Source organism: Oryza brachyantha, chromosome 3 (genome assembly GCF_000231095.2).
Source record: "Oryza brachyantha chromosome 3, ObraRS2, whole genome shotgun sequence".
Classification (NCBI taxonomy): domain Eukaryota; kingdom Viridiplantae; phylum Streptophyta; class Magnoliopsida; order Poales; family Poaceae; genus Oryza; species Oryza brachyantha.
The window spans coordinates 870,456-894,910 of NC_023165.2; the positions used below are offsets into that span (position 1 = coordinate 870,456).

The 24,455-nt window shown below is 40.1% G+C and overlaps 2 protein-coding genes and 1 pseudogene across 4 annotated transcripts; 1 reads left to right on the forward strand and 2 right to left on the reverse strand.

Moving 5' to 3' along the window:
* Window positions 1-410: 410 nt before the first annotated feature.
* LOC102718435 (tobamovirus multiplication protein 3-like) lies at window positions 411-4,551 on the reverse strand. 3 transcript variants are annotated; one of them, XM_006649228.3, is made up of 11 exons: window positions 4,133-4,540; window positions 3,605-3,695; window positions 3,457-3,509; window positions 3,281-3,373; window positions 3,133-3,204; window positions 2,496-2,568; window positions 2,168-2,213; window positions 1,763-1,826; window positions 1,628-1,681; window positions 1,474-1,551; window positions 411-807 (listed from the first exon to the last, which is right to left on the reverse strand). In XM_006649228.3, the coding sequence occupies exons 1-11, from the start codon at window positions 4,259-4,261 to the stop codon at window positions 715-717; spliced, it is 846 nt and encodes a 281-aa protein (XP_006649291.1). In that variant the 5' UTR covers window positions 4,262-4,540; the 3' UTR covers window positions 411-714. The 3 variants fall into 3 exon arrangements, with proteins under 3 accessions (XP_006649291.1, XP_015691274.1, XP_015691273.1); XM_015835787.2 differs by lacking the exon at window positions 411-807 and adding an exon at window positions 816-1,353 and having other exon boundaries at window positions 4,133-4,551; XM_015835788.2 differs by lacking the exon at window positions 1,474-1,551 and having other exon boundaries at window positions 4,133-4,548.
* Window positions 4,552-7,292: 2,741 nt separating this feature from the next.
* LOC102718718 (heavy metal-associated isoprenylated plant protein 30) lies at window positions 7,293-9,164 on the reverse strand. Its single transcript, XM_006649229.3, has 3 exons — window positions 8,636-9,164; window positions 8,013-8,088; window positions 7,293-7,934 (listed from the first exon to the last, which is right to left on the reverse strand). Exons 1-3 carry the CDS (start codon window positions 8,822-8,824, stop codon window positions 7,618-7,620), a joined length of 582 nt encoding a protein of 193 aa, XP_006649292.2. The 5' UTR covers window positions 8,825-9,164; the 3' UTR covers window positions 7,293-7,617.
* Window positions 9,165-15,379: 6,215 nt separating this feature from the next.
* LOC102716393 lies at window positions 15,380-19,686 on the forward strand (annotated as a pseudogene).
* Window positions 19,687-24,455: the final 4,769 nt, after the last annotated feature.

Here is a 24,455-nt window from a genome sequence, read left to right on the forward strand (position 1 = left end):
GCAACCCTGAGGTCTGGTTCAACAAGTTTTGACTAAGGCAGTTTGGTCAAGTTGCCAACGATTTCCAGACTGACAATAAATAAGGAAACTATAGGTAATACATCAAAACTAGCAAATTATGTGTAAACACCTTTGAAGGTGGCAAACCTAGACTTACAAACTTTGGGTAGCAAAACATGGATTTATCTTCTCTGCTTAGTTCATTCCTAGATATGTTGGAATATGGAATATCAGTTGCTCAATTCTACAGATGTTAACATGGCCCAATATCTACTACTACTAGATATCTAGGCCCATTTGAGTATAAGCAATCCAGAGGGACTGGACGATGTGAAACAGTGGAAGGGGAAATATACCGCCAAATGACAAGGAACACCACTACCGCCCGATGCTGTCCAGGTTCAACGATGTAATAGCAACAATCAAGCAAAACTCATATTATTAAAAATAATCAAACAAATTATCAAACCAAAGCACATCCGTCCTTTAGTTTACAGAAACCTAAAGTCGCGGAAACTCAGTTTTGTTGGCTGCAGGTTAGACTTTTTACAAACTATAAATACTATATATATCCCCGACTTTTGTTGACCTTTTCTCACATGAAAGTTGATCAACCTCACCCACAAAGAAATCCGTGGTTAAGATTTATATTCCTGTACTTACCGATCCAAAGGCACAATTTGCAAGGATACATTGGGGACCCACTGAACTGATCTAATGGATTGGATGGTACTGTGTGATCCCCCGTTTGGGTGGTAGTTTCCTTAAGATAAACAGCACCAAAGTTGAAGGTATGATCTCAACAAGCTGCCAAAAGAAAAGTGAATGCTATCAACAAAGCGTCTCAGTAAGTACAATTATTGGTCTGGGTATATTTGAAACAACACAACAAAGGAGGATGTCGATGTGAATTTTTTTAATTTCGTAGCAACGTACAGTCATTTTGCTAGTGTATCAAAACAATTTTTCTTTCAAGTCCCATTCTCAACTACATTTTTAGTTCAGCACTTTTTATAAACACAGCTACTTGATTACGAATTTAGGATATCAACAAACCCAGCCCCATGTAGGGATGCAAACCGGCCTGTATGTGCTCATATAGGCCACTTTTGCAGGGCAGCCCATGGGTTAGCCTGCAAAATTGGCCTGTACGCTGATGCAGGCTCGCCGGCTGGACCACCCAGTAGCATCCCTAGCCCCATGTTCCAATTGGGTACAAACAAGGCAAAAGATAAATATCTTTCACAAGCTTATATTATATTCTGGCCTTATTCCTTGTTTGCTGGCACACCAGTTAAAAACATGTAACAAACGATTTCCTCAATGTGAACATAAACTAAAATGGCCAAGCCTCTAGCAATAAACAAAAATGACGTTAATAGAGATCAAGATATAAATGCCACAGGATAAACGAAGGAAATATATTAGGCTGCAAGATTGAATATCAGACAAGTGAAAAAAAAAAAAGCATACCAAGTAGTAGAAGAAATTTAGGATTGGATGATTCAGAACATCAAGATCAGCCTCTTTATCGAACGCATTGAAGCACATCTGGCAAGATGCTCTAATTAAGTGGGGTACTTAAAGTATGGGGACCTCACTAAGATAATATTGACATAGTACCTACCATTACACATCTGATCAAGAAGCCAGAAAAACATATGGTAGTCACATATCCAACCTGTGTGAAAAGAGATGTGTTAGAAATGGAAATTACTGAAAATATTAATTCTGGACTGATATCAATGATTGACAGCAGTACCTCATTCAACTTTTTACGCCTTCCTTTCGATTCAACTGGGAAACGCTGTAACATCAGGAATAGCCTACAAGGATAATCACAAAATTACACGAACATGTTATCAAAAGAATTTCCACAACCAGTAACCAGTAACTAGTTGCAATTTCCAAAATATCTCATGTACAAAAGCATATGGACATGAGTGGTGTGGAGGAAATAACTTTCAGAAGTACCCTCATATTGTATAATGCAGAGATGCAAGAGGTATCTAGTTTATTGGCTTTTATAGTAGTGCACTACAATGTGATTCCTTTGTTTATGCATTTATTTATTGGGGGTGGGTGTGTATTAGCATTGAAGCCATAATAATTCAAGAGACAAGCACCCAAAAACAAGAAAAGAAAAAGAAAAACGAGGACTACTTACCTCCCTCCATAGAGAAGAAATCCAAGGGCAGCAAATAATGACGTCGCTGACAAATAACTTGATATTATTAGAATACGGTAAATAACTATGTATAACAAGAAAAAGAAAATGAAAAATGCAATGTGCCTTGATCATCACAACTCAATGTGATTCCTTCATGTTCATTAGTAGTGTTTAGTGGACGTGAGGAACTAAAAGTATGCATCAAATCTTTTGAACTTGTGGTCAGATGCTATTTTTCTATCTAGCTCTAGTGATGATTTCCACAACCTCTCATTCAAAATAAAAATCCCTAACTGCAACACAAAACAAATGACAGAAGATTTACCTGCAAAGAACATCTTAGACAAGATGGCCATTTCATGAACTGGTTTCCACCACATCACCAGCCAAAGTACAATCTGAAATTATACAAAAATCAGATCATTCCAAAACTAATTCAAAAAGGACAGATGGCAAAATGTTGTGTGGTTTTATGCATTGAAAAAATACTCTTAAAAGAGAAGCAAATTGTGAACAGACGCCACACTGGAAAATGCTCTGAATGGCAAGTGATAGGTTGACATCCATGTCCATGTCCACCAAAATGTAGCACATCAGAAAGTGCACAGCCAGAGAGTCCCCACAGGTTAACAACCATCATTGTCTCCACAATAAATTAAACTATTTGTGTAATGATGAGTACATGTCCATTACAAAGTCATGATTTAGTCAGTGGCAATCATGCAAACCAACTTATGTCCAGGGTTTTGTTATAGCATTTTCTTTATGTTTGGCCTTTTTTCTGAAATAATATTGTGTGATATGCCAAATCTATTGCAGCTCACTCAATCACTTTACTTACATTATCAATGGATGATCCATACAGCGACAGCAGTTCCAATTGTCATGCTAAGGAGTTTCATGTACAAATTTGTAGAGAGAACACAAAAAGGCAGTTTAGCTCAACAGTTAAAAAAATTCACCTGAATTGCATAGACCACTCCATTAATCGTATAAAAGGCTGGTCTGAGCCCATCAGTTGACATTGCACGTGCCTGGGAAGTGTCATGAACCAATGAAACAGAAATATCCAAAGGACAATAGCAGAATATCTCCAGGCACAAAACTAACCTGATAGTAAATCTCAGCCCAGAAGAGCACTAAAAGAGCATAGGTCGTGAAGAATGCAAGGCCCGGAAAATCAATGAGCACATGTTGAAATATCTACAATGACGTACGATTACACATCACTGCTCAGAAACAGTTGAGGAAACATGACAGAGAAGCATGAACTGTTCTCCACAAACCTCAGGCTGTACAAGTTGCACATTTCGCCGGAGCACAAACACGATTGACCGCACTGACACAAACCAGTCCAATAAAAATCACAAAATCAAGCACCGAGCGCTAGCATGTAATACAATGAAGCAATGGGAAAGTGCAGCATGTGCTCACCTCCATTGACAATAAAATTCAGGAAATGGAACACCTTCTGAGTCGTCCATCCGTACTCAGGTACTCTACATTCAATTCTGATCAATTGGACCTGCAAAAATTCCCCCAAAAGTGCAAAAGAGCAAAATGAGACTTTATCTCCCGTGTCTCCATCACTACAACAATCCAAGCATTCTGCAACCTAAAATGTTCCCGCACATCTCATCGGCTCAATCAAATCTATAACCTCGATTGACACCATTAAAGACGAAGCCTCCAAATTGCTCTGCTACATGGCCCATTGTCCCCACAACACCCCATGCTTCCAAATCTAAATTGATTCTAATCAATCCCTAGGGCCTGTAGTGGTTACAGATCACAACACCCGAAGGTCCTGAGTTCAAATCTCATTTCAGATTGGGTTATTTGAAGGGCTAAGTTCTCAATTCAAAAGCTGCATATATCCAACCTGGTTGTTGGATATAGAGGCCGGGTAAAAAAATATGATTCTCTACAAAAAAAAATCCCTAGGGCTGGGTTGGGTCTTACCAGGGCCACGAACGAGACGGCGCCGTAGAGCACGGCAAGGGCGAAGAAGGTGCGGTCCTGCCACAGCGGCGAGTTGTTCACGTCGTCCCACCAGCTCGGCGCCAACGCCGTCGCCGTCGAGGTCGCCATGGCCGAACAACCAGCACCAGCACCAGCACCTCCTCCTCTCCAAGCAGGAGCGCCCCGGGGCCGGATGAGGCAGAAGAATCAGATCAAATTAAACCAAAGAGATGCGGCCGCGCGAGGGCGAGACGATCGCGAAGGCTCCACGCAATCAAATCGCAAACTCTATCGAAGAAGCAAAGCGGATTTCTGGATTTGGGGATTGGGAGATGGACGTGGGTTTCGTCTGCGTGGAAGCCTTGGGATGAAGGGGAAAGGAGCCTTGCGGTGAGGAGGAGGAGGAGGAGGAGGAGATCGGCCAGAGTTTTTCCTCCTTTTTTTTTCATTTTTTTTCTATCCGTGGGCCAGGTCCATAGACTGCTCAAATCCTTACTGGGGCCGGTCCATCTATATGTATATGGGCCGAACGTTTTGTTTTTATTCGCAGCCCGCCACACATGAACGGGCCTGCAGCATACGGAGAAGTGAGAACCGTACTACTCTGTTCCGTAACAATTTTATTTTTCAGTTTTTTATATAATGTTCTGACTCTTTATTATTTGAAATTTTTTACGATTAATATTTTTATTATTATTAGATGATAAAATATAAATAGTACTTTATACGTGACTAATTTTTTAAGTTTTTATATATTTTTTTCAAATAAGGTGAATGGTCAAACGTTGTACACGGAAAAAACGAAAAATAAAGTTATTTATAGGACGGAGTCAGGGAGGTAGTATTAAACAGAGCGTTGGGCACCAAAAAACCACCTGACTTTAGTTGAAAGCTCCGATTTATGGTGAGATTATTACTGCCTTTTTATATACATACGTTCGTGTGTCTAATGATTTGGGAGTGGATTTTTTTAATCGAGTACATATGTATCTATAGTCTATACCCTTTAAAAGAGAGTAGTCGTGATGATTAATGATAATTTACCATCACTTTACCACCGGCTCCTGAAATTTTGGCATGGAACAATCATCGACTCCCTTATTAAATCAAACAATGACAATATCCATGATCATTCTTACAAAATAATAATAAATTGAGGCTTTCTACGGAAGTAAAAATGGAGTACTGGGTAGAGAAAGCCATCTGATTAATTCTAAGGGCCCCTTGAATCATAGAAATGAAAAAAACGAAGGAATAGAAAAAATATAGGATTCTGACAGGAATTCAAATGTAAAACAGAGGACTAAGAAACACAGGAAAAACATAGAAATAGCCGTTTGATTAGACCACTGGAATTTGAGAGGGGCTTAGGGTTATGGGAAGAAGAAACATAAGGTAGGATATCATATTTATTTTCCTCTAAAATCTCTTTAGGATTGCTCAATCATCCATAGGAATTTCAAAGGAAAGGGTAAAAAGCAATCTTTTGATTCAAAGGCTCTCATAGAATTTTTTCATAGGATTAAAATCCTCTAAACTTTCTATGATTTTCCTACGAATCAAAGGGGGCCTAAAAGAATAAGCTTTAAAATCCAAAACAGATTTCCTAGTATCCAAAAAAGTTTGGAGTGAACTCAATTGCCCACGGAAAGTGTTGTTTTGAGTTGAAGCTAGCAAGCCCTTTGATTGTAGGGTACTATTGCTGGCGGCTGCGTTTTGGCAGCTGGTGGATGTTTAAATGTTTTGCAGGCTCCAAGAACACCATGAACTCCATCATGTTCCCTTCCTATTTCCCAGGACTTTTTTCTCTCCATGGTGGTGGCTAGTCTGCAGTATCCATCATGCAGATGCAGCCAGCAGTGGAGAATATTTTAACTGGCATAGCCACAATCACCAACGACCAAACCTAGCTGCTGTACTCCTCCTACAGACAAGATATTAGATATATACCCGGATGGCATCCCATTCGTGATCGTCACTCTGGTTCGCATCACATCCCATGAACATCAAGAATAGCATAAGCTAGTGCATCAAACAGGCCTTTACCTTTGTGCCCATTGACAATTTCAGACAGAAAACGGCAAGCGTAGTCTATGTACATCACAAAAATGGATCCTAATATCTCGAGAAGGTGTCTTCCCATTTTCTTATGTCATCCAAATACTCCCCAATTCCAAAATATATTATATGATTTAAATTTTATACGTAATATAATTATTTCTACACCGATTTGAATAATTTAGTGATTTTATAGCCAATTAGGTGTTTGGGAAGATAATTTTCATGATTCAAACTTTAAAATTTGACGGCTGAAATGACTTAAAAGAGGAATCATTTACCTTACTTCAGTCACTTTAGAATGGAGATAGCAGTAACTACTAACAAAACTTATAAGGTATATTATTATATAATATATCATTGTACTATTATCTATAATAAAATTCAACAGTTATAAGTTACCAAAAAACGTAAAATTGAAATCTGAGTAATATACACATACTCAACAAATGTATTTGTTTTTTAACCTGTAGAAATCAAAAGTAATAGGAGTAACAAGCAAGAAACAATAGCATCTCATCTTTTCGCTTCTGCTTAAGGGCCTCTTTGAAACACAGGAATGAAAAAATGGAGGAATAGGAAAAAATAGAATTCTGACAGAAATGTAATTGTAAAACAGAGGATTGCAAAACATAGGAAAAACATAGGAATGACCGTTTGATTGGACCACAGGAAAAACACAGATAGAGATAAAGACATAAAGGATTTTTTCCATGAGGTTCCACCTCCCGCTAAATTTCCTTCAAAACTTGTATGGGAAAAGATATTCCATAGAAATTTCATAGGGTTCATTCTTTTGATTTAAAGAGCTTTATAGGAAAAATTCCTATAGGAATAAAATCCTCTAGAATTTCTATAAATTTCCTTTGAATCAAAGGGGCTCTAAGCTTATAAGCTAAAATTTTAATTTAAAATTTAAATTTAGCGATGATTTAGATTTTTTTTTCAAATTTTATTTTTTTAGCATAGGTTTTTAGATTGCTATGAATACATATATAAAAAAAATATTTTTATTTATAAATATGCTATAAAAAAAAGTTTCAAACCATCACCTCCTATAACAATCTCACGAAGGGTTACCCGTACAAGCACAGAGCCTGCCTTTCCATTTTGTAACCCGTAAAGGGCGCCACTACTCATTTCGATATTGCCACTTGACTTTAGCATCTGTTACATTACATGCGCGCACACACACACACACTACCTGACCTGTCACCACAGCCCAGACAGGCAGGCAGGCGCCGAGCACAAGAGAGAACACACAATGATCACGCCTCCATCGATCTCACCCCCCACAGTTACCCTACTCGTCCAGCTACGGGAGAGGCGCATGCACGCGTGCATGCGTGCGTTCTTGCATCATGCGCGCGGTGGATCAATGGCTGCGCGCCCGGGCGCCATGGATCAATTGCACCGGCGAGTGAGAGTTACATGATGGAGCAGGCGTTGACGTCGTCGTCGTTGAACATGTTGCTGACGGGGTCGGCGCCGCGGTGGGGCTCCGGGAGGTGGCCGTGCTTGTCGCCGTTGTAGCCGTGGCGGTAGTAGTTGTAGCTGGGGCGGAAGGACTCCTCGTCGTGGAAGTAGTCCTTGGCCGACGTGAAGTAGAGCGGCAGGTCCGGGTTCGGCCAGAACTCCGCCTTCTTCCCGGCGCGCCTCACCTCCTTCAGCACCCGCTGCCTCTCCACGTACCCCGTCACCGTCACCTTCTCCATCTCCAGCTCCACCTCCACCGAATCAACCCCTGAATTGCCTCAGCTTGTCAATTTTTCAAACTTTTTCTTTGCCTAAAGATAGTGAGATTTTTCTTTACTACTACTACCTCTGAGCTTCATGAGAGCGTGCTTGACGACCCTCTCGCAGCCTGAGCAGCACATCCGAACCTTGAGCTCCACTGTCTGCAAAAAAAGGCAGAGACAACACTTCATATTTTACTCTACTCGCATGCAGCTAATTCAGTCGCACGCATGAGTACGTGACAAGTAGTTTTTAGTTACTACTATAGTACTATTTGTACTCCATTTTTACTGGCTTGGAGCCGAGGGAAAAGTTTTCCTTGTCCTATGTATGTTGCCTCCTTTTCTCAGCCTTTCTCGCTCCCTTTTTAGCACGCATGCATGAGCTTGGTTTCGTGCTGTTAACTATCGCCACAGCCTGATTTGCTACTGTGATATGTGATTTGCAGAGTACAGAAACAATCCTATGTGAATGTGACTGAGTGAGTAAGCTAATTAGCGTTGATGAGATACTTGTATTACTATCAGTAGTGGCGGACAGAAATGGGCATAGAATAATCTGAACATCGCTAGTCGCAATCGCATAACAAAGTTGTAAATGCTTGCGAATACGTGCTCAGCTGAACAAAGAATCTGCCCATCTTTTGCATGCGTATAGTAGCATAGGCGAAGCTAAAACAGAGGAAGCGATGAACAGATGAACAAATACCTGCAGAGACAGCGGCCTGCTCCTGCCCATCCTGCGTCCGGCGAGCCCGCCCTCGTAGTAGTAGGTGTTGGTGCTCGTCGGGTGGCTGCTGTAGTAGTACGCGCCGGCGCGGTGGCCGTGCCGGTGGCCGCCGGTGGGGTAGAAGCAGCAGTACAGGAACGACGACAGCGCGGAGGAGACGGTCGACATGGCCGGCAGCCTCACCTCCACACCAACTTATACCACCACGGCAAAATAAAGAGACAGAGGAGTGCACGGCAAGCTCGATCGAGCAAGCCAAGCTAAGCTAACCTCGTAGCAGGTTACCACAATCTTAGCCAAGAGGGTTAAGCTGCAACTGCAAGGAGAACAAGTGTTTCTTGCTTCTGCTACTACCTCTGCTTTTATTCTCCTCGATCACTGCCCTTGCCTTGCCCGGTGATGGTACTGCGATAGTTTACAATTCTTTATAGGATTTTTTCTTGGGCAAGAGAATGGTATCCAGGAGGGAAGAGGAGAAGAAGATGGTGTTGAGTGAGTGACAGTGCAGTGTAGAACCCTTGCCTTTCCCCCTCGTTTTATTGCTTGAAATGGGGGGAGAAGAGGGCCCCGGCTGCGAGGAAAGTGTGTGTAGGATTGTGGCAGTACGCCTATTCTGCCACATAATCCGTGGATTAATCCAGGAATCTTGTTATAGGGGAGTGCTAATTATGCTAGGAAAAGAGAAACTACGAGTATCTCAAGATGCAGGAAATGAGCTGGCGAATGATGCTTGTGTCTAGCCTTTTTGCATCAGAGCGGACACGGATGGCAGTGAGTGTCTTTTGGCGAAGTTCACATTTCAGTGACCCCGCTTCTAACTTTCTACTGCTTCGTCATGTTTCTTTACAATGCAAATTGTCCAACAACAAAACAATGGTCAGAGACTCAGAATTACGCATGCGAGATGTCATTAGTTTTTTCTCTCTTTAAAACTCACTTACGCTCGACTGCAAATGCCTGCTGAACACTGAGAGACAGTTCCACTGTAAAGAGCATAGGAGACGAGATAATTTTTTTCTACATGATTTTATCAAGTGTTTACTGACTGAATTCTCTGAAAAAACAATTGTTTGCTTAGCGAGGAACTGGCTGAGAGAAGTGGTGCAGAAGGCAGGAAAAGTGTTTGTTGGAGGAATATATGTCAGGTTGGGGAGGAAAGGAAAAGTTTCTGAAATATTCTAAAAAAATCTTCAGACTCTTTTCTTCGCTTCTTCAGACTTCAAACCAGCGCGCTTTGGAACGAGTTCCAAAGCTCGTGCTTCCCCTCAATGATATTATGCCTTGTGCTTATTCTGTCCAAGCTTTTGTACGCAGAGCATGCACCACTGTTGCATGTGCTCTTAACTTAGTCTCTGTGGCTTTCATCAGGAATTTTTTCCCCCTTGCTTTCTCTGTATAATTTTATCCTGTCTGTTGGTTTCTGCATTTTGCACTTGTGCTTATTCCAGCTTTGGAACCTTTCACAGTGTTGATACAATAATAGTGCCTCTTATCGGAGCATCTAGCTATCTAGGTAGTCTTTTTTTTCTTGTGTATTAATTTTTTGAGACGCAATTTCTTGTAAAAATAATTGAGTTGACAAGACAAGTAGGTAATGCTAGAATAGTTGTTAGTGGCTGAATTAGCATAGGATGGGTCACAGTTCATACCTCGGTGCAAAAACTAATGCCGAATCATTTGCTCACGTATGGTAAATTGGCTAGTGACTTAGTGCCAGCAATGTGTTTATCAGGAAATGCGCTACACGTAATCGAATTGAACGTAGTGCAACTTGACATGCGGCGCCGGGAATTCATGCGGTGAACATGTGCCTTGTGAATTGTGATCAAGCTATAGTCCATTGATTTGTTTGAACTCTCTTAGATGATGAAATATTTGAAGCCTCAATGGTCAAACTGTTAAGAAGAGTGTCTGCCATGTCATCCACTCCGAGTGTCAAAATTACAAATGTCACATATTTGAAGTGTCATGTTTACAAATCTCCCGCCTTATTATCTAATGATTATAATAAGCCTAGCAGCAAATTCTTTCGGCTGTGGACTTGTCCTTACTATGCCAACTAATTAAGCAACTTAAACAAAAAGCTGCTCTTTTGACCAGTGTTCTCCTGTCTTGGTTTTATTTAATCAGGGATCTGTCCCATGTCTCCAATTTCTTGTTTCTTCAGTTTGAAATTTATTCAGATTGTGATCAACAAAGTTCAGGCTAATGGCAACACCAGACGTAGTTTAATACTTTCATTCAAAATAAATTATTTATTCAGATTACTCGGAGCAGAGCCACTCTTTCTGATAATATTTTTAACTTTTTGGTGAAATATTTATGCCTTGTCAACTTTAAGTACCAGCCATCGATTCCTAATTACTTAATGCCCACTATAATCATTGTACATCACTCCTCAGGCTTCCATTTGAGCTAGTGTATTCAGCTTGATCATTAATGGGCTCTAATTTGTTTTGATGGATGGTCCCTTTTTTTTTCTCTGAGATGCTCAAGCTGGATGGTTGGTCTTTGGGTGAACTTGAAATGATGGGATTTGGGTTATTTTTGGATGTACGAATGGTTCTTTCATGGAAAAGTTGTTGAAATGACTTAGATAATATACAGCCTTTGCAGCTGGTCCGGTGATCTTATTCTTGTAGGCACCTTGTTTAAACTTTAGCTTTATTCAAAGAAAAGGAGAGAACAAATTATAGCTTGGTGTATATCATATAAAAAATGAAAGAAATTGCCATGATGAAACTGGGGTTTGCTAAAACATGAACCGTCAGGGGATGGATAAGATGGATTGAGGGAAGCTTGAAGATGAAACCTTTTGTGTTTTTTTTTACAAAAAAAAAGTAGTAATAGTTTATGTTAATGATGCTTATGAAAAAAGGGGACACATTCTGATAAATAAGGTAAATCCAAATTGATAGTGTTGAATTTTCTTCCCAATGGAATAAAGTACTTCTTAGGTGGTTAACAACAATTTGTAGGATATTTTTTTAAGAAAGAGCATTCTTGATATTTTTCACCACAGAATATAGGGACAAAGTTACTTTGTTCCCATCATTTTCCTTCTTCCTTTGTTATTTTCTGAAAGAACGATTTTTCCTATCTTTTTTCTGATATATTCTCTGCTTTCGACGACAGGTATGTTTTCTGAAAGAATGTAGTACTGTAATAAACTTCAGGAAATTTCATTTTGGTATCCATTATACTTTTGTTTCCCAGTAAGTAAGTTTTTATGCTTTATCTGAATGAAGGTAAGCAAATCTATTCAATGGAATGCAGTGCCATGTTGGAATCAGATCTGAACACAAAGTGATCAGATTTAGAGGAAAAGACTGCTTTTTTGAAGAAACACAAGTACTGTGTGTCAGGGCAGAACACCGGAAGAACTGCACCTCAAGGTGCAAAGTAACGCATCATAAAAGCTGAGAATATCGAAAAAGCAGGAAATACTTGCTTACTGCCGAAGTTGAACCCACAAGACCACTCTGCAATCTTGAAATACAGGGGTTAAAAGTAAAACAAGAGGAAGTTCACTGCCTCTGCATCTTCAAATATCAGACACTCTGCGAACATAGCATATAAACTTCAGTACTTTTTAAGTTGTTCACTTGTTCTCCTGATGAAACACCTTTTATGGACAGTGAAAGTGTAAGGAATAAACGCAAGCAGATATGCAAAATTCAGGATTCTTTCAGTGTTGTATTACCTGACAAAACTCGAGAAAACGCTTCCGTTCCGTAAATTACCATCTATCCACTTGCAAAATATTCGACGATACCAGATAAAAAGGGAGGCACATGATGACCAGATCACCGCACCACTGATTTCAACTTGCTCGAATATTTGGGAACATAATTAAAGATAAAGGCGTCGCAAGCGAACTACTCCTAAGTAAAACTGAAAACACACCCTAGGTATTCCTCGCTCCGTTTCATATTATAAGAATTTTTTGATTTATCTAGATTCATCCATGTATCAATTTGTATATATCTAAGTTTATTAGCATATAAATTTAGACAAAAGATGTATATATCTAAATTTATTAGCATATATGTAAATTTAGACAAAAGAATCTTATATCATGTAACTGAGGGAATAATAAGCCAATTCCATCCATGCACGCGTGCATTCATCTGCATCGCATATGTCTCCTCTCCTCTCGTAGCTAGGGCTAGAAGAAGAACGGCATCCATTCCCTTATCCATCACCCAGAAGAAGCAGGCAGAGCTAGCTACCTCACTACCTAGCTACTATGCTACTGCTGCATACCGCGGGCGCAGCAAAGCAAACGCAGCTGATGGATTCATCCATCCATTGCAGTAACTAGGCTTTCAGCTGATGGATGGATCGAGACATCGAGTAGCACGCACACTGCAGGGCGAGAGAGAAAGGGAGAAGAAAGCGGGGGGTGCAGGTGACAGTAGCAGCGGCGTGGTGATGCGGGGGGGAGATTCATTCGGATAGCAACGAATTTACACGGCGGCCGGCCGTGAGATTCCCGGCGCACTAGCGCACGTCCGGCAGCCGCGCCGGCCGCGGGAATATTATGTCTTTGACACCATATATACAAGACGCCGCCCGCTTTATGCCGTCGTCTCGATCGATCCGGTATGTACGCCTCGTCGGATTAGTATTATTCCTTGGCTTGTAAGCAAGGAGGAACCGAGACCGAGGAATTTGTTCAGGCGGAGGCGACGAGATTGATCGACACATCTCATCTGATCTGATCTGATCTGATCAGATCGCGAGTTGAGAAAAAAAGCCGTTTTAGCGACGATGTGGACGACGACAGCAGCAGCAAGATCACCATCGTTAGCTTTGCTCTCATTTCGATTGAAAGAGAATGTTCGGTATGTATAAAAGGTTAGAGATAAGTAGACTGAAATAGAAATTCTATAGATAAAAGATAAAATCTAGGGTATAAGGAAAAAAATACTTGCACTGCACATCAATTCTTTATCTCCCGTATACATACCATGAAAATCAACACAATACCCAACATAAATACATGGGTTCTCACCCTTCAATATTTTTCACATATATCACATAACATATATTTTTTTGTTATAAATGTAATGTAATTATACAATGTAACTACCATATTTTATCTTATCTTATCTTACTATTATAAAAAATCAATAATGATCCTGTCTAGGTTTTTTTCGTCCGCCTGTGCCGGGCCGACGGCCCACACGGCCTGTCCACGTCACCTCTCGGTCGTCTGCTCGGCCGCCTGTGCGCCAGGCCGAGCCGCCTCGCCTCAACCGGCCCGCCCGCCCGCTTTGCCTCCGCAGGCCGCCAGCGTCGCAAACGGCCTGCTAGCTTGCCATCTCACAATGTAAATTAACCTACAACCACCCAAGGACTTCATCGATCCCATCCCATCAAACAGTATCGTGACTACGAATTTACGATTATTAGCATAACATAACGTGCAGTCGTGCATGCCGAGACTTTGTTTAAGTCCGTGGTAATGCTCGGCTATTTTGTTACCATCGAAATAGTCGTTAAAAATTGATAAGATAGAATAAAATATATAACTCTACGATATATAAAAGTTTAAATTCAACTTTAATGCATTATATATAACTGGTACGTAAACGTCAGCGTGCGGAGACCGCCGTCTACACAATAGATTAATTTACCTTTAACAATGAAAATAGAATTACAGTAGCGTTAGGATTCCGTTTTTCCATGCCACCGACCCGGAGCCAATAAACATGAAATCAGTAATGTGGAGACAAAATTTATCTTTAATTTTCCTAAAAAAGAATCCAAGTAGAAATACAATTAATAATAAAGATAAAATTACAATAGCTCTAGATTCTGTTTCTACTTTTAGAAAAAGCAAATTATATGTTTCGTTTGTTATGATATAAAATTTATATCTAATTCGACTTTAGAATTGCATGTATATAAGGCTTGCATGGGGGAGGAAGGAGGGCTTGCACATGGGAGAAAAAGGGAAAAGAATAGAGGAGAAAAAAAAGAAAAGAAAACATAGATAGACGTAGAAAATTAGAAACAAAATGATTCTTAGTAGCCGTCACTGTGCTTGAAAATTCCCTAATAAATTTTAGTGCTTCCACACTACTGTGTTGTAAAAAAACCATCTATCTTATTTAATTTATTTATGACATTGAGTAAAATTTATAATTCTCAATTATAAGTTTTCGATCGACGTAGGCTTCCTAAATCAAATGTACGTTGACCACACTCTATTAATCTTGACTTAACACATAATTTATTTTCAAACTTATTTTAAGTTGCACAATTAAAATTAACTTAACTCGGTGTAACACATGGTATTTTTTTTAGTAATTATAACAAAACTATAACCTGTAAATCTCGTTCTCATGTAAATAGAAAATATCCACAGCTGAGTGGGAAAGAATTATATGTGTGCGATGTTAAAGTTTGGGTAGGTGGTATAAGATCATCAAAAAACGAAGCCGGACCACGGATCGGAGGAAGATAAGGAGGTTTGGAATTCATGTGATTTTACGGGCCTGAATTTAACCTGCATTGTCTGGCCCAGCCCAAACAAGAGTACATGGGCTGAAGCGACCACCCAGGCCATCAGGCCCATTATCCAGTGTGGCCCACATGGCATCGTATACCGCGAGGAGACGTCCGGCCCAATTTAAATAGAAAGCACGCAGGCTCGAGGAGAGGGGCGGACATGTGTGCTTGCCTTGCCACCGAGCGGCGCGAGGCGGCGAGATGATGCCCTACTCCGGCGATCGCGGGCTCTCCCGGCCGTCGCAGCCGCACGCGGCCTTCCCTTGGCCCTCCGCCGCGCCCTTCACCGTCAATCGCAACTGCGGCGCTGAGCATTTCCCCAACCACCCCCAAAGCCCTAAACCCCCTAGCCCATGGCCCGGCTTCCCCGTCGCGCCGTCGTACTGCTCGTCTTCGGTGGATCCTATGGCGAGCTACATGGACTCCTTTACTTCGCCCCGGGGTATGCAGGTGAGTTGGCTTCCGCCTTATTCGGTGATCAGGGCATGTGTCTGTGCTGCGTGATTAATTGGTTTCGGTGTTGTGGTAGTGGTGTCAGTTCGTTCCGCTCTGTAATAGATTGATATGAGGTAGATTTAGACGTTTAGGGTGTCAAGTTGTGTGTGATCAGCGCCAATCGTAATTACTAGTGGGGGTAACTATTGCGATTTGCTTCTAGAAAACCGTGACCATCATATCATAGATAAATATTTTAGTGCATGGAGTCTCACCGTGTGAATGGCATAAAAGTTTCTGCATGTATCTGCATCTATGTTCATATAGAGGCATCTGATTGTTCATTTATTGTTAATGTTGTCTGGTGGTTTTAGTGTCCCAGATGATTTGACGGTGACAGAGTGCTACTATTTATCTTGTTGCTATCTTATCGTATAAATATAATAAATAGCAACATATTGTCACAAAGGCTTTGACAGAAAAATTTATTGCATACCGCTGACATCAATCAAATTAATTTGCAGGTATCACGAATACCGATGGGTTTCTAATTACCGATAGTGCACTGCATAATATATACCCGGAGGGTCAATTTAGTACCATCAAGCAGTTGCATCCCTTGTTTCCCTCAACTGCTACAGGAAGATCAAGCTGGTTAGAAGAGAAAATTCCAGTAATTCACCAAAGGACTTCAGTAGCCACGTCCAGTGATATTGGATCATCAGTTGTCCACAAGCCTATTTTGTTTCCTGGCGTTATTGATTTCTTAGACGAAGAGTCTCCCACACATCAAACTGATGGCCATTATTCTTATGAAAACTACCTGTCACATCTTCCATCCACTCAACATCTTTGAATTATGGCCTATCCATTCCATCTGTCGCCACCTCACATGTAGAATGTGACACGGCAAAATCAGATCCGTCATTAAGTGATCCTGTTTTGGATGGTCCATTCCTGCAATATGCAAACCCATGTAGGTTTAATCTTGGCCATTCTGATAACATGCAGAAAAATCATGCTGGATCTCACTGTGTATAGACATTATGATGACCGTAACAGTTCTGCTAATGGTACGGGAATAATCGGAAACTTTTTACTTAATAGTTCTGGAGAGATCCATAATTATGGTGACCATTCTGTAACTAGAAGATCTGCACAACCTTCTTTTCAAGAGAAACCATATTCAACCTTACAAGGATCGTATTCCAAAGTTCCTCCGTCTAAAACTGGACTTCCTCGCAGTCACAATAATTTTACCGCCTCACCTGATGTAAATAAACTTCTTGTTGATTCGCCTTGTTGGAAAGGGACACCATCTGCACATCAGCTCTCATACAGTGTTTTGGAAAATAATGGAACATCAGGTTCTGCAAATTGCTCAGGTGATTTCACTGGTTCCCATAAGCTTTTTGTCTTTAGCACTAAAAATTTGTGCTTAATTTCTGAGCATAATGGAGCACTAAATCGTCTAAATGATTATTCTCTAACTTGTTGCACAAATTATTTTTCAGCGTTTAAGTTGCCTTCAGAGCACAAAAAGTCTGAATTACCTATGAATAGAGGTCTGGAAGCTTTATCTCATCGTCACCTACTTGTTCAGGAGGACTTGAAGATACATTCTGAGAATGTCACCTCCAGATGCAAGTATCGTGCAGAATTAATCAAGTCAATTTATAATTCATCAGTAGCACTTCTCTCCACTTGCAATGGTGATTATGACTTGGGCGAATCTCATCGAGAACTTATTCAATCTGCCATACAAAATCTCAGCTCTCTGAGTCTAAAAAGAAGCAAGGTATGATGCATACTCTTTCTTAAACAATTCCTGATTTAAGACAACCATGTAGTTTATTTAATTTGTATTTGTTTAGTTTAATCTTGGTTAACTTTTACCTTGTACATGGTTTTGCTAACTGTGATGTTTTTATCCTCACTTCAAATTTGCTTCTGAAGGCGCTAAAAGTAGCTACCCTTTACACTGTGATGTCATGGTGGATAAATGATTTGTCATTCACAATGACTGATATTCAATTTTATGCTGAACATGATCCCTGTATAATTTGTAGAATCTTAATGCCTAGCAAACTGATGTTGTCTTCCATTTCTAACAATAACCCTACCAAGGGTCCACTTTTCGAATTATGCTCACTGAAAGGTTAATCTGCTAAACAAAAGTTGTTTGGTGGTGTCCCTACTCAACATTGAAAATCAAATTATTGCATTGCTTGTCTCATTTAATATTATGCTATGTCTCATGCAAGGGTCAATTAAACGATGATCATGTCAATATCAACTACCTTCAATCAAAATTGGAAAAGATGAATCATGATGGGAACACTTGCCAGGCTGAAAAGTTTATTGAACCTGTTCCATCGAGCATTAGCATGGATTTCAAAACATCTATTTTACAGGTATTGATTAGTATCCTGGACTGACTTAAAATATTGCTGGAACTGCTTAGTCTGAACAATAGTGCTTTTCTTGTGACTTGTGCTTTACAGTTTACATTACCCTTGTATGCAGAATCTATCTACAGAGGAAAATAAGTCTGGCAGTACTAAAGATGCGCAAGTGCTGGCATATAAGGATCTGTGGATTGAAGCAGAAGCTTCCATGTGCAATCTCAAGTATGAACTTCAGCTTGCCTTTTGGAACTTGCACTGAAATGTCACAGTCAGCAAACAGGTTAGTGTTTTTGCATGCCTACTGAGAGATTGATTTATATCAACAATTTTTAACATCCCTTGCCTTGGAAATTCAATAATCTTGAAGGTGCGGCTCCTACTGTTCCGTTAGATGACCAAGCCTCTAGCTTTGTCCAAATCCAAGAGCTCATTGTATGCTGAAGTGTTTGATTATCCTAGCAAACAACAAAACCATGTGAAAGAAAACATTATCTGTAGCACAACTTTTCTACCTGAGGAAGGTGACACTGATGAGGGACAATCTCCCAAAGTAAATAGAAACATTGCAAATGAGATTGAGGCTGGTTATAGTATACATTCCCTTTGTGAAGGCAGTGATGAGCATCAGCAGGAAACAAGTAAAAACAACAAAGCAGATGGTTTTGATAATACTGATGCGGTTAGTGTGGGTACTTTGAAGTCTAGTGATGATAGCATGAACTCTGTAGTGGTGGAAACCATCAAAGAGCGGGTGGAATCAAGTAAAACTAATGTTGATTCTAATGCCCCTGTCTATGAGCTGATTAAAAATATATTGGGCGTGGACATCATGAACCAGACGGCATTAGGAGCTCGCAAAGATTTTGTGTTCCGTAATGGTAATATAAGATCATTGAATGACAACATTAATCAATGCCAAGCAGAAAGTAATGAAACATGTCAGCTCGATGATGGTGTTATGGATAGGTTGCAAGACTTGAAGGTGCACACGGATAACAATAGCAGTATTCTGATGGGAAACCAGAAAATCATTCAGATAATTGGGTATGGCACTTTGAGGGAGCACATGAGAAGTTGGCTCTATCAGACTACGAACAAATTGAACATTATCCTGAATGGGCTGAAGGAGATTTATCATTTATCCATCCATAAACTCCCTAGAAGTGGAAAGGTAACAACTATAACACTTGCTCATACTGTATGTATGATCTAAGAGCTATTTTACCATCTTTAATAAAGTAGTATCATATTTTCTAGTATAAAAACTCATACCTATAGCTACCAAAATTTTATTCTACAAATTTGGTATCTCTAATTTATCGAGGACCATAAAACTCCTCATGTTCTAAATCTTAAGCATTATGTCCTTATATGCAGGATTTGTGACATCATGTGTAGGATCAATCGTCGGGGTTGGTGACTTGAACTGAACTTCGTCAACTCATGCTACTTATGAGCTTATGTGTTTTTTAGATGGATATGAGTTTCTGTGTGAATGTAGCGTGTCCTCTGCTGAGCTAGCTTATGTGTGAATGTTGCGTGTCCTATGATGAGTTTTTTAGTGGTTGCCTGATTTTTTTGTATTTCCGTACTTGGCTCCTTTGGCTCGTGACTCCTGGATATATTATTTTTTTTATCATCATTGAAAAGTATCTCAAGGTACCAAAAATTTTATTACACATTTTTATTACCTCAAGATACAATGTACCTTAAAGTATCATACTTTTTACATTAAAAATAATGTTATCTTAAGATACTTTAAGAATGGTAAAAAAGCTCATCGGAAGAACCCGTAGCAATGCCCACTAACCCACACTGTTTGTTCCACTTTATCCTTTGTAGACTGGACAGTACTTCTCGAGGATCCATCCTTGCATGTATTACGTCCGTTTCAGTTTATAAGATATTTTGGCATGCATTATTCAGGAATCTAGGGAAAACCAAAAGAAACGGAGGAAGCAGTTGTTTAGTAATACAATTTGCACGAACTCTTGTGTGAGTAGATGGAGACCGGTCTGGATGGGCAAGAGGAAACATGGTGCATAGTAGGAACGGCCAAAACAATTGTATGGCAGGCCCATGGTCCAGCTGCCCAAGGTGGACGTGCACCCAACTTAGCCCCCCACCCCCCTGAGTCGGCCCAAAGATTATCATCCCAAAAAAGATCAGCCATCAAATTAAACATATACAGGTTCCCCAGCTATTAGGATCATGTACCCTGCAAGCTGCATCTTTCTCCTCCAACCCTAATTTGTTTGATTAATTGCAAGACCCGTCCAAGTACATAATACAGTTAGTTATTTCTTTATACATGTAATCCGGTTTTTTTATCACAAAAGCTCTGACAATTTGTATAGTTTAGTGGCCTAGGTTTAGGCCAGTTGCTCCTACACCATAGTCTTAATCATAGGCTGCATAAAATCACTGATACGTACATATAAACAAATGATCATTAAAAAATTACTGAATTCATGATCGACGTATTAAGAAAAACTTGTTCCGAAGAGGAGGATGACGTACTATAATTAACCAGAAAAAAAGCAGATTGACTGTAGTTGATGAGCAAAAATAGCTAGTTAAGTCAGGCACAGCCCATGCGTGCATATATATGGTCTCTTTTGAGCTTAGATTAGTTTGGACTAATCTAATTATAACAGTACGTACATACTGACAATAGTTGATCCTTCGTGCTGCATGCATATCAACCTCTAGCTAGAGCAAGGTTACATGGAACATGCCAATGATCGACATATATGTTCTTTTACGGACGAAAGCTGAAGAATGAATTTTTTTATAGCTATTTAATAATAGTAAAAATGATAAAATTAATTATTATAAAGTTAAAAATTTTAGAAAGATGAGATAATAACTTTTATATATGAATTTTTATAAAAAAATATACCGTTTAACCGTTCGAAAAGTGTTTTTTCAAAATTCGAGAAAAAGTCTGAAGATAAAGCGGTGAAACGAACACACAGTGTCTGGTGGTTACATATCCGTGTTCAAATTGCTCTGCTAGTGTTTAGGTGCCTAATTTCCTTTGCAAACACACACACACACACATATATATATATATATATATACACGCGCGCGCGCGCGTGCACACACACATACTTGTACATACATACACGTATACTTTCCTTTAATTTGTTTCCAGATCTAAATAGAGGTTGTTTTAAATTTGGGCATAGGAATTAACAAAGTGTTAAGATGTCTCATTCATTGATGAGAGTCAGAAAATTCAGCTAACAATCATATAGGAGAGAAAAAGGGGATTTGCATCGATCTAAATTTCTAAGAGTAAAAGAAAAACTGAAACAAGAACATTTAAAATGGGTGGTAGTACAAATCTAGTGTAATACTAGCTAGGTTGTACACTGCTTAGTTGATATATAGCTAGACTAGGCCCCAATTAATCACAAAGGCTTTGATGATGTTGAAAGGGCCACACCCTCAAGGCTACATAATTGGTGGTCCATTGGCATATGCAGATGCCCTATAAAACACCAGAAATATATGCCCCCTCTTGCGCCAAACCTCACCCGGAATGCCATTGGCCCAAAGATATATCCCCCTACAATGCATGAGACAGAGAGAGAAAGAGAGCTTAAGCATAGTATATATATATATATATATATATATATATACAGTAAGTCAGTAATCAATATCTTGTCCATGCATGGCACCATAATACATGTGCACTGTACCATGCATTGTTCATTCATTTGGCCTTTGCTTGATCTCACTGGCTAGCTTAGCTAGCTCTCTCCCCGGCCCAACCTTCACCAGTCACACTCTCAAAGGCGCCCGCCCGGCCGGTCCCCTCACTTGCTGCTGGCTCCTTTACTAGCTAAATGCCATCCACCACGGCGACCAAAGAGCCCTATCGCACGCCAGCCACGGCAAGCATCCATCACTCACTCACCGGCGGCGGGGACCCTGCTCCGGCCGGCCAGCCTCAGGGGCCGGAGGAGAGGGAGAGATCCATCCATCCCATCCATGTACTACCAACCTAGCTCCTACATAAAGACTAGAGTGTTGCTAGTCCATATATGTATATATATATATATATATATATATATATATATAGCTAGAGCTAGCCCAGGGTAGTGGTATTAGATTCCATGCTCACTTGATGATGCATTGATCCTTGATTATTCATTCACCTTTAGCTTCTTCTTCAAAATTTTGCTCTGGTAAAGTAGAGAGCACTGCAAGTATATATATATATGTGCTTATGTGCTGGCCACTACTAGCTAGTAGCTAACTAGCTATATAACTTAGGGTATATAGTACGCTTAATGGGCCTGAAATATGATGTAGCAGCAGCACACATCCTTGAAAGCGTACTGGGTCCTCCCTCACTCGATCTTGTTGCCCTGTGCAAAAGGCACAATACTGTTCGCTCAATCAGGGCATTCATGTGTGCAGTATATGAACAGCAAACGGAGTTAAGCAAGACACGGCCAAAACCTTCCACGGCTGCCATGAAGTGGACCTGACGTGCAAGTGATGTGTGATGCTTCAATTGATCCGCTCAAAAGGTACGCCTTAACTGTATCGTCCCACATCAGTTGTTAAATATCTTGCTGCTGGCGTTTTACTTGCAAAAAAATAAGGAAAATTCTGCTTCTTGCCTGCAATAGTTAGCTTGTCATATATATGGAGCCATTAATTGAAAGCTCACTTCCCTATCATATTTACTTGCATTCTTCGTAATGCTTCAGCAACACTAAACATATGTCAGCTAGGCATACAGACACAATGACACATTGACATTTGCATATATATGAGATGGGGCTGCATGCTGATGCATATAAAAGTGCTCCTTTCGGGCCTGCATGCAGTGTAGTCGAAAGAGAGGATAAAGGTGGCTAATTTAATTTGACTGCATCTAGCTAGATCGCTCTGAATTTCTGCTGTAGTCTGTATCCTCTCTTCTCTCATCTCCTCTTGTGTGAAGTCCTAAAGCAAATGAGGACTTCCTTTATGCAGTGGGCTCTTATGACTAGATAAGAGAAGGCTGCTTGCTTTCATTAATATTCAGCTGCAACTTCTCCTGCTGCTCGCATTCTTAGCTTGCCATGCATACTACTACATGCAAACAATTCTATGCAACATAGCTAGCTATTGTCCAGCTTTAGCTGCCTCCCCCTTCTCTGATCTCCCTCATTTTACCACATGCATGTTTGTGTCTTCAGCATTATGATTGCAGCCTTGCAGGGTGTTGGGGGCCTAAGCTACTACTACACCATAGCTAACATATGTTTAGTGTTAGAACAATTTACAGTCCTTGAGTAGATACCAAGAGATACTAAAATATTAGTGTAAAATTTGGTACCTCATAGTACCTAAGCTATCAAGAGATATCAAAATTTACATAGAAAAAAATGATACCTCCTGGTACTTTCTCAAGAATTATAAAATTGTTCTTAGTGTTATTTTCAGAAGCACTACTTCATATTAGGTTTGTTGCACGTCAACATGTACATATGTGTGTACCATCATCGTATCTACAGTTCTACCCGGTATATACTTGTGCCGTGTAGATGTACTTTGGCACAACTATGCATTCATGTTGCTCGCAAATTTGCAATAATGACCGCCTAGGTGGCCATAGTATATGTCCTGTGTGCTTAACTGCTCCAGAACTTCCAGCAATTATATTGTGGTGTACCGCAGTAACATAAACAAGGAACAGTGTATCAGAAAATTGAAGGAGAGGACAAAGGACATGTAGGAAAACTACAGTACTAACAAGATCTAGAGCTAACCCTTGACAATTGACATGTGCAGCGTACTAGGAATGTGGACTTTGTGGAGTACGTCAAACTAATGGCGTATATTTGTGAAAGGAATTTGCCCTCGCTGACTCTCCCCAGTCCTCACATAATATGGTCACATCGATCGTAGACTTGTGTTCTGGCGATCGATCGAGCTAGTCAAACTAAAGTATGTATGTAAATGTCATGTGCCAAGTTGCTGAGTGTGATCTATCCAGTTATTCAACATTGATGCATCAATAGATTTAATACAATCTGTGAGTTACAAAATCGGTAGATGTTGATGTTGGTGACATGGACAATGCGCATGCGTGCAGATTTTGCATAGCTACTTTATGTTCCCTAGTCTTCATGGCGAACCAGCCTGAGATATATCCGGGATTTTATCGCCTCTGAATCTGATCGATCCAAATCATTCAGAATCTATGTGTCACTGAGATTGTATATATCGATCGGTGTGTTAATTAACTGTAGTCTGACCAGCGACTATCAAGTCGTTCAGTCGATCTTTACAGATCTAGCAAGTCATTATCAGAAGGGCGCATGCACATACAACTAGTAACAAGCCCAGTTGCAATAATATTCGATCGATCATCAAATTAACAAGAAAAATATCTAACTTTTTCTTTCAAAATAGGTATTTAATAATACTCC

Bases quoted from the DNA above. Each gene is read 5' to 3' on its own strand.
- LOC102718435 (XM_006649228.3), bottom strand. From the start codon at position 4,261: ATGGCGACCTCGACGGCGACGGCGTTGGCGCCGAGCTGGTGGGACGAC. The intron at 3,205-3,280 runs GTTAGTTTTGTG...GACACTTCCCAG, and splicing joins GGGCTGAGATTTACTATCAG to GCACGTGCAATGTCAACTGA. The intron at 808-1,473 runs GTATGCTTTTTT...TTCTTTTGGCAG, and splicing joins TAAATTTCTTCTACTACTTG to CTTGTTGAGATCATACCTTC.
- LOC102718718 (XM_006649229.3), bottom strand. From the start codon at position 8,824: ATGTCGACCGTCTCCTCCGCGCTGTCGTCGTTCCTGTACTGCTGCTTC. The intron at 8,089-8,635 runs GTATTTGTTCAT...CTTTTTTTGCAG, and splicing joins GCAGGCCGCTGTCTCTGCAG to ACAGTGGAGCTCAAGGTTCG. The intron at 7,935-8,012 runs GTAGTAGTAGTA...GAGGCAATTCAG, and splicing joins CGCTCTCATGAAGCTCAGAG to GGGTTGATTCGGTGGAGGTG.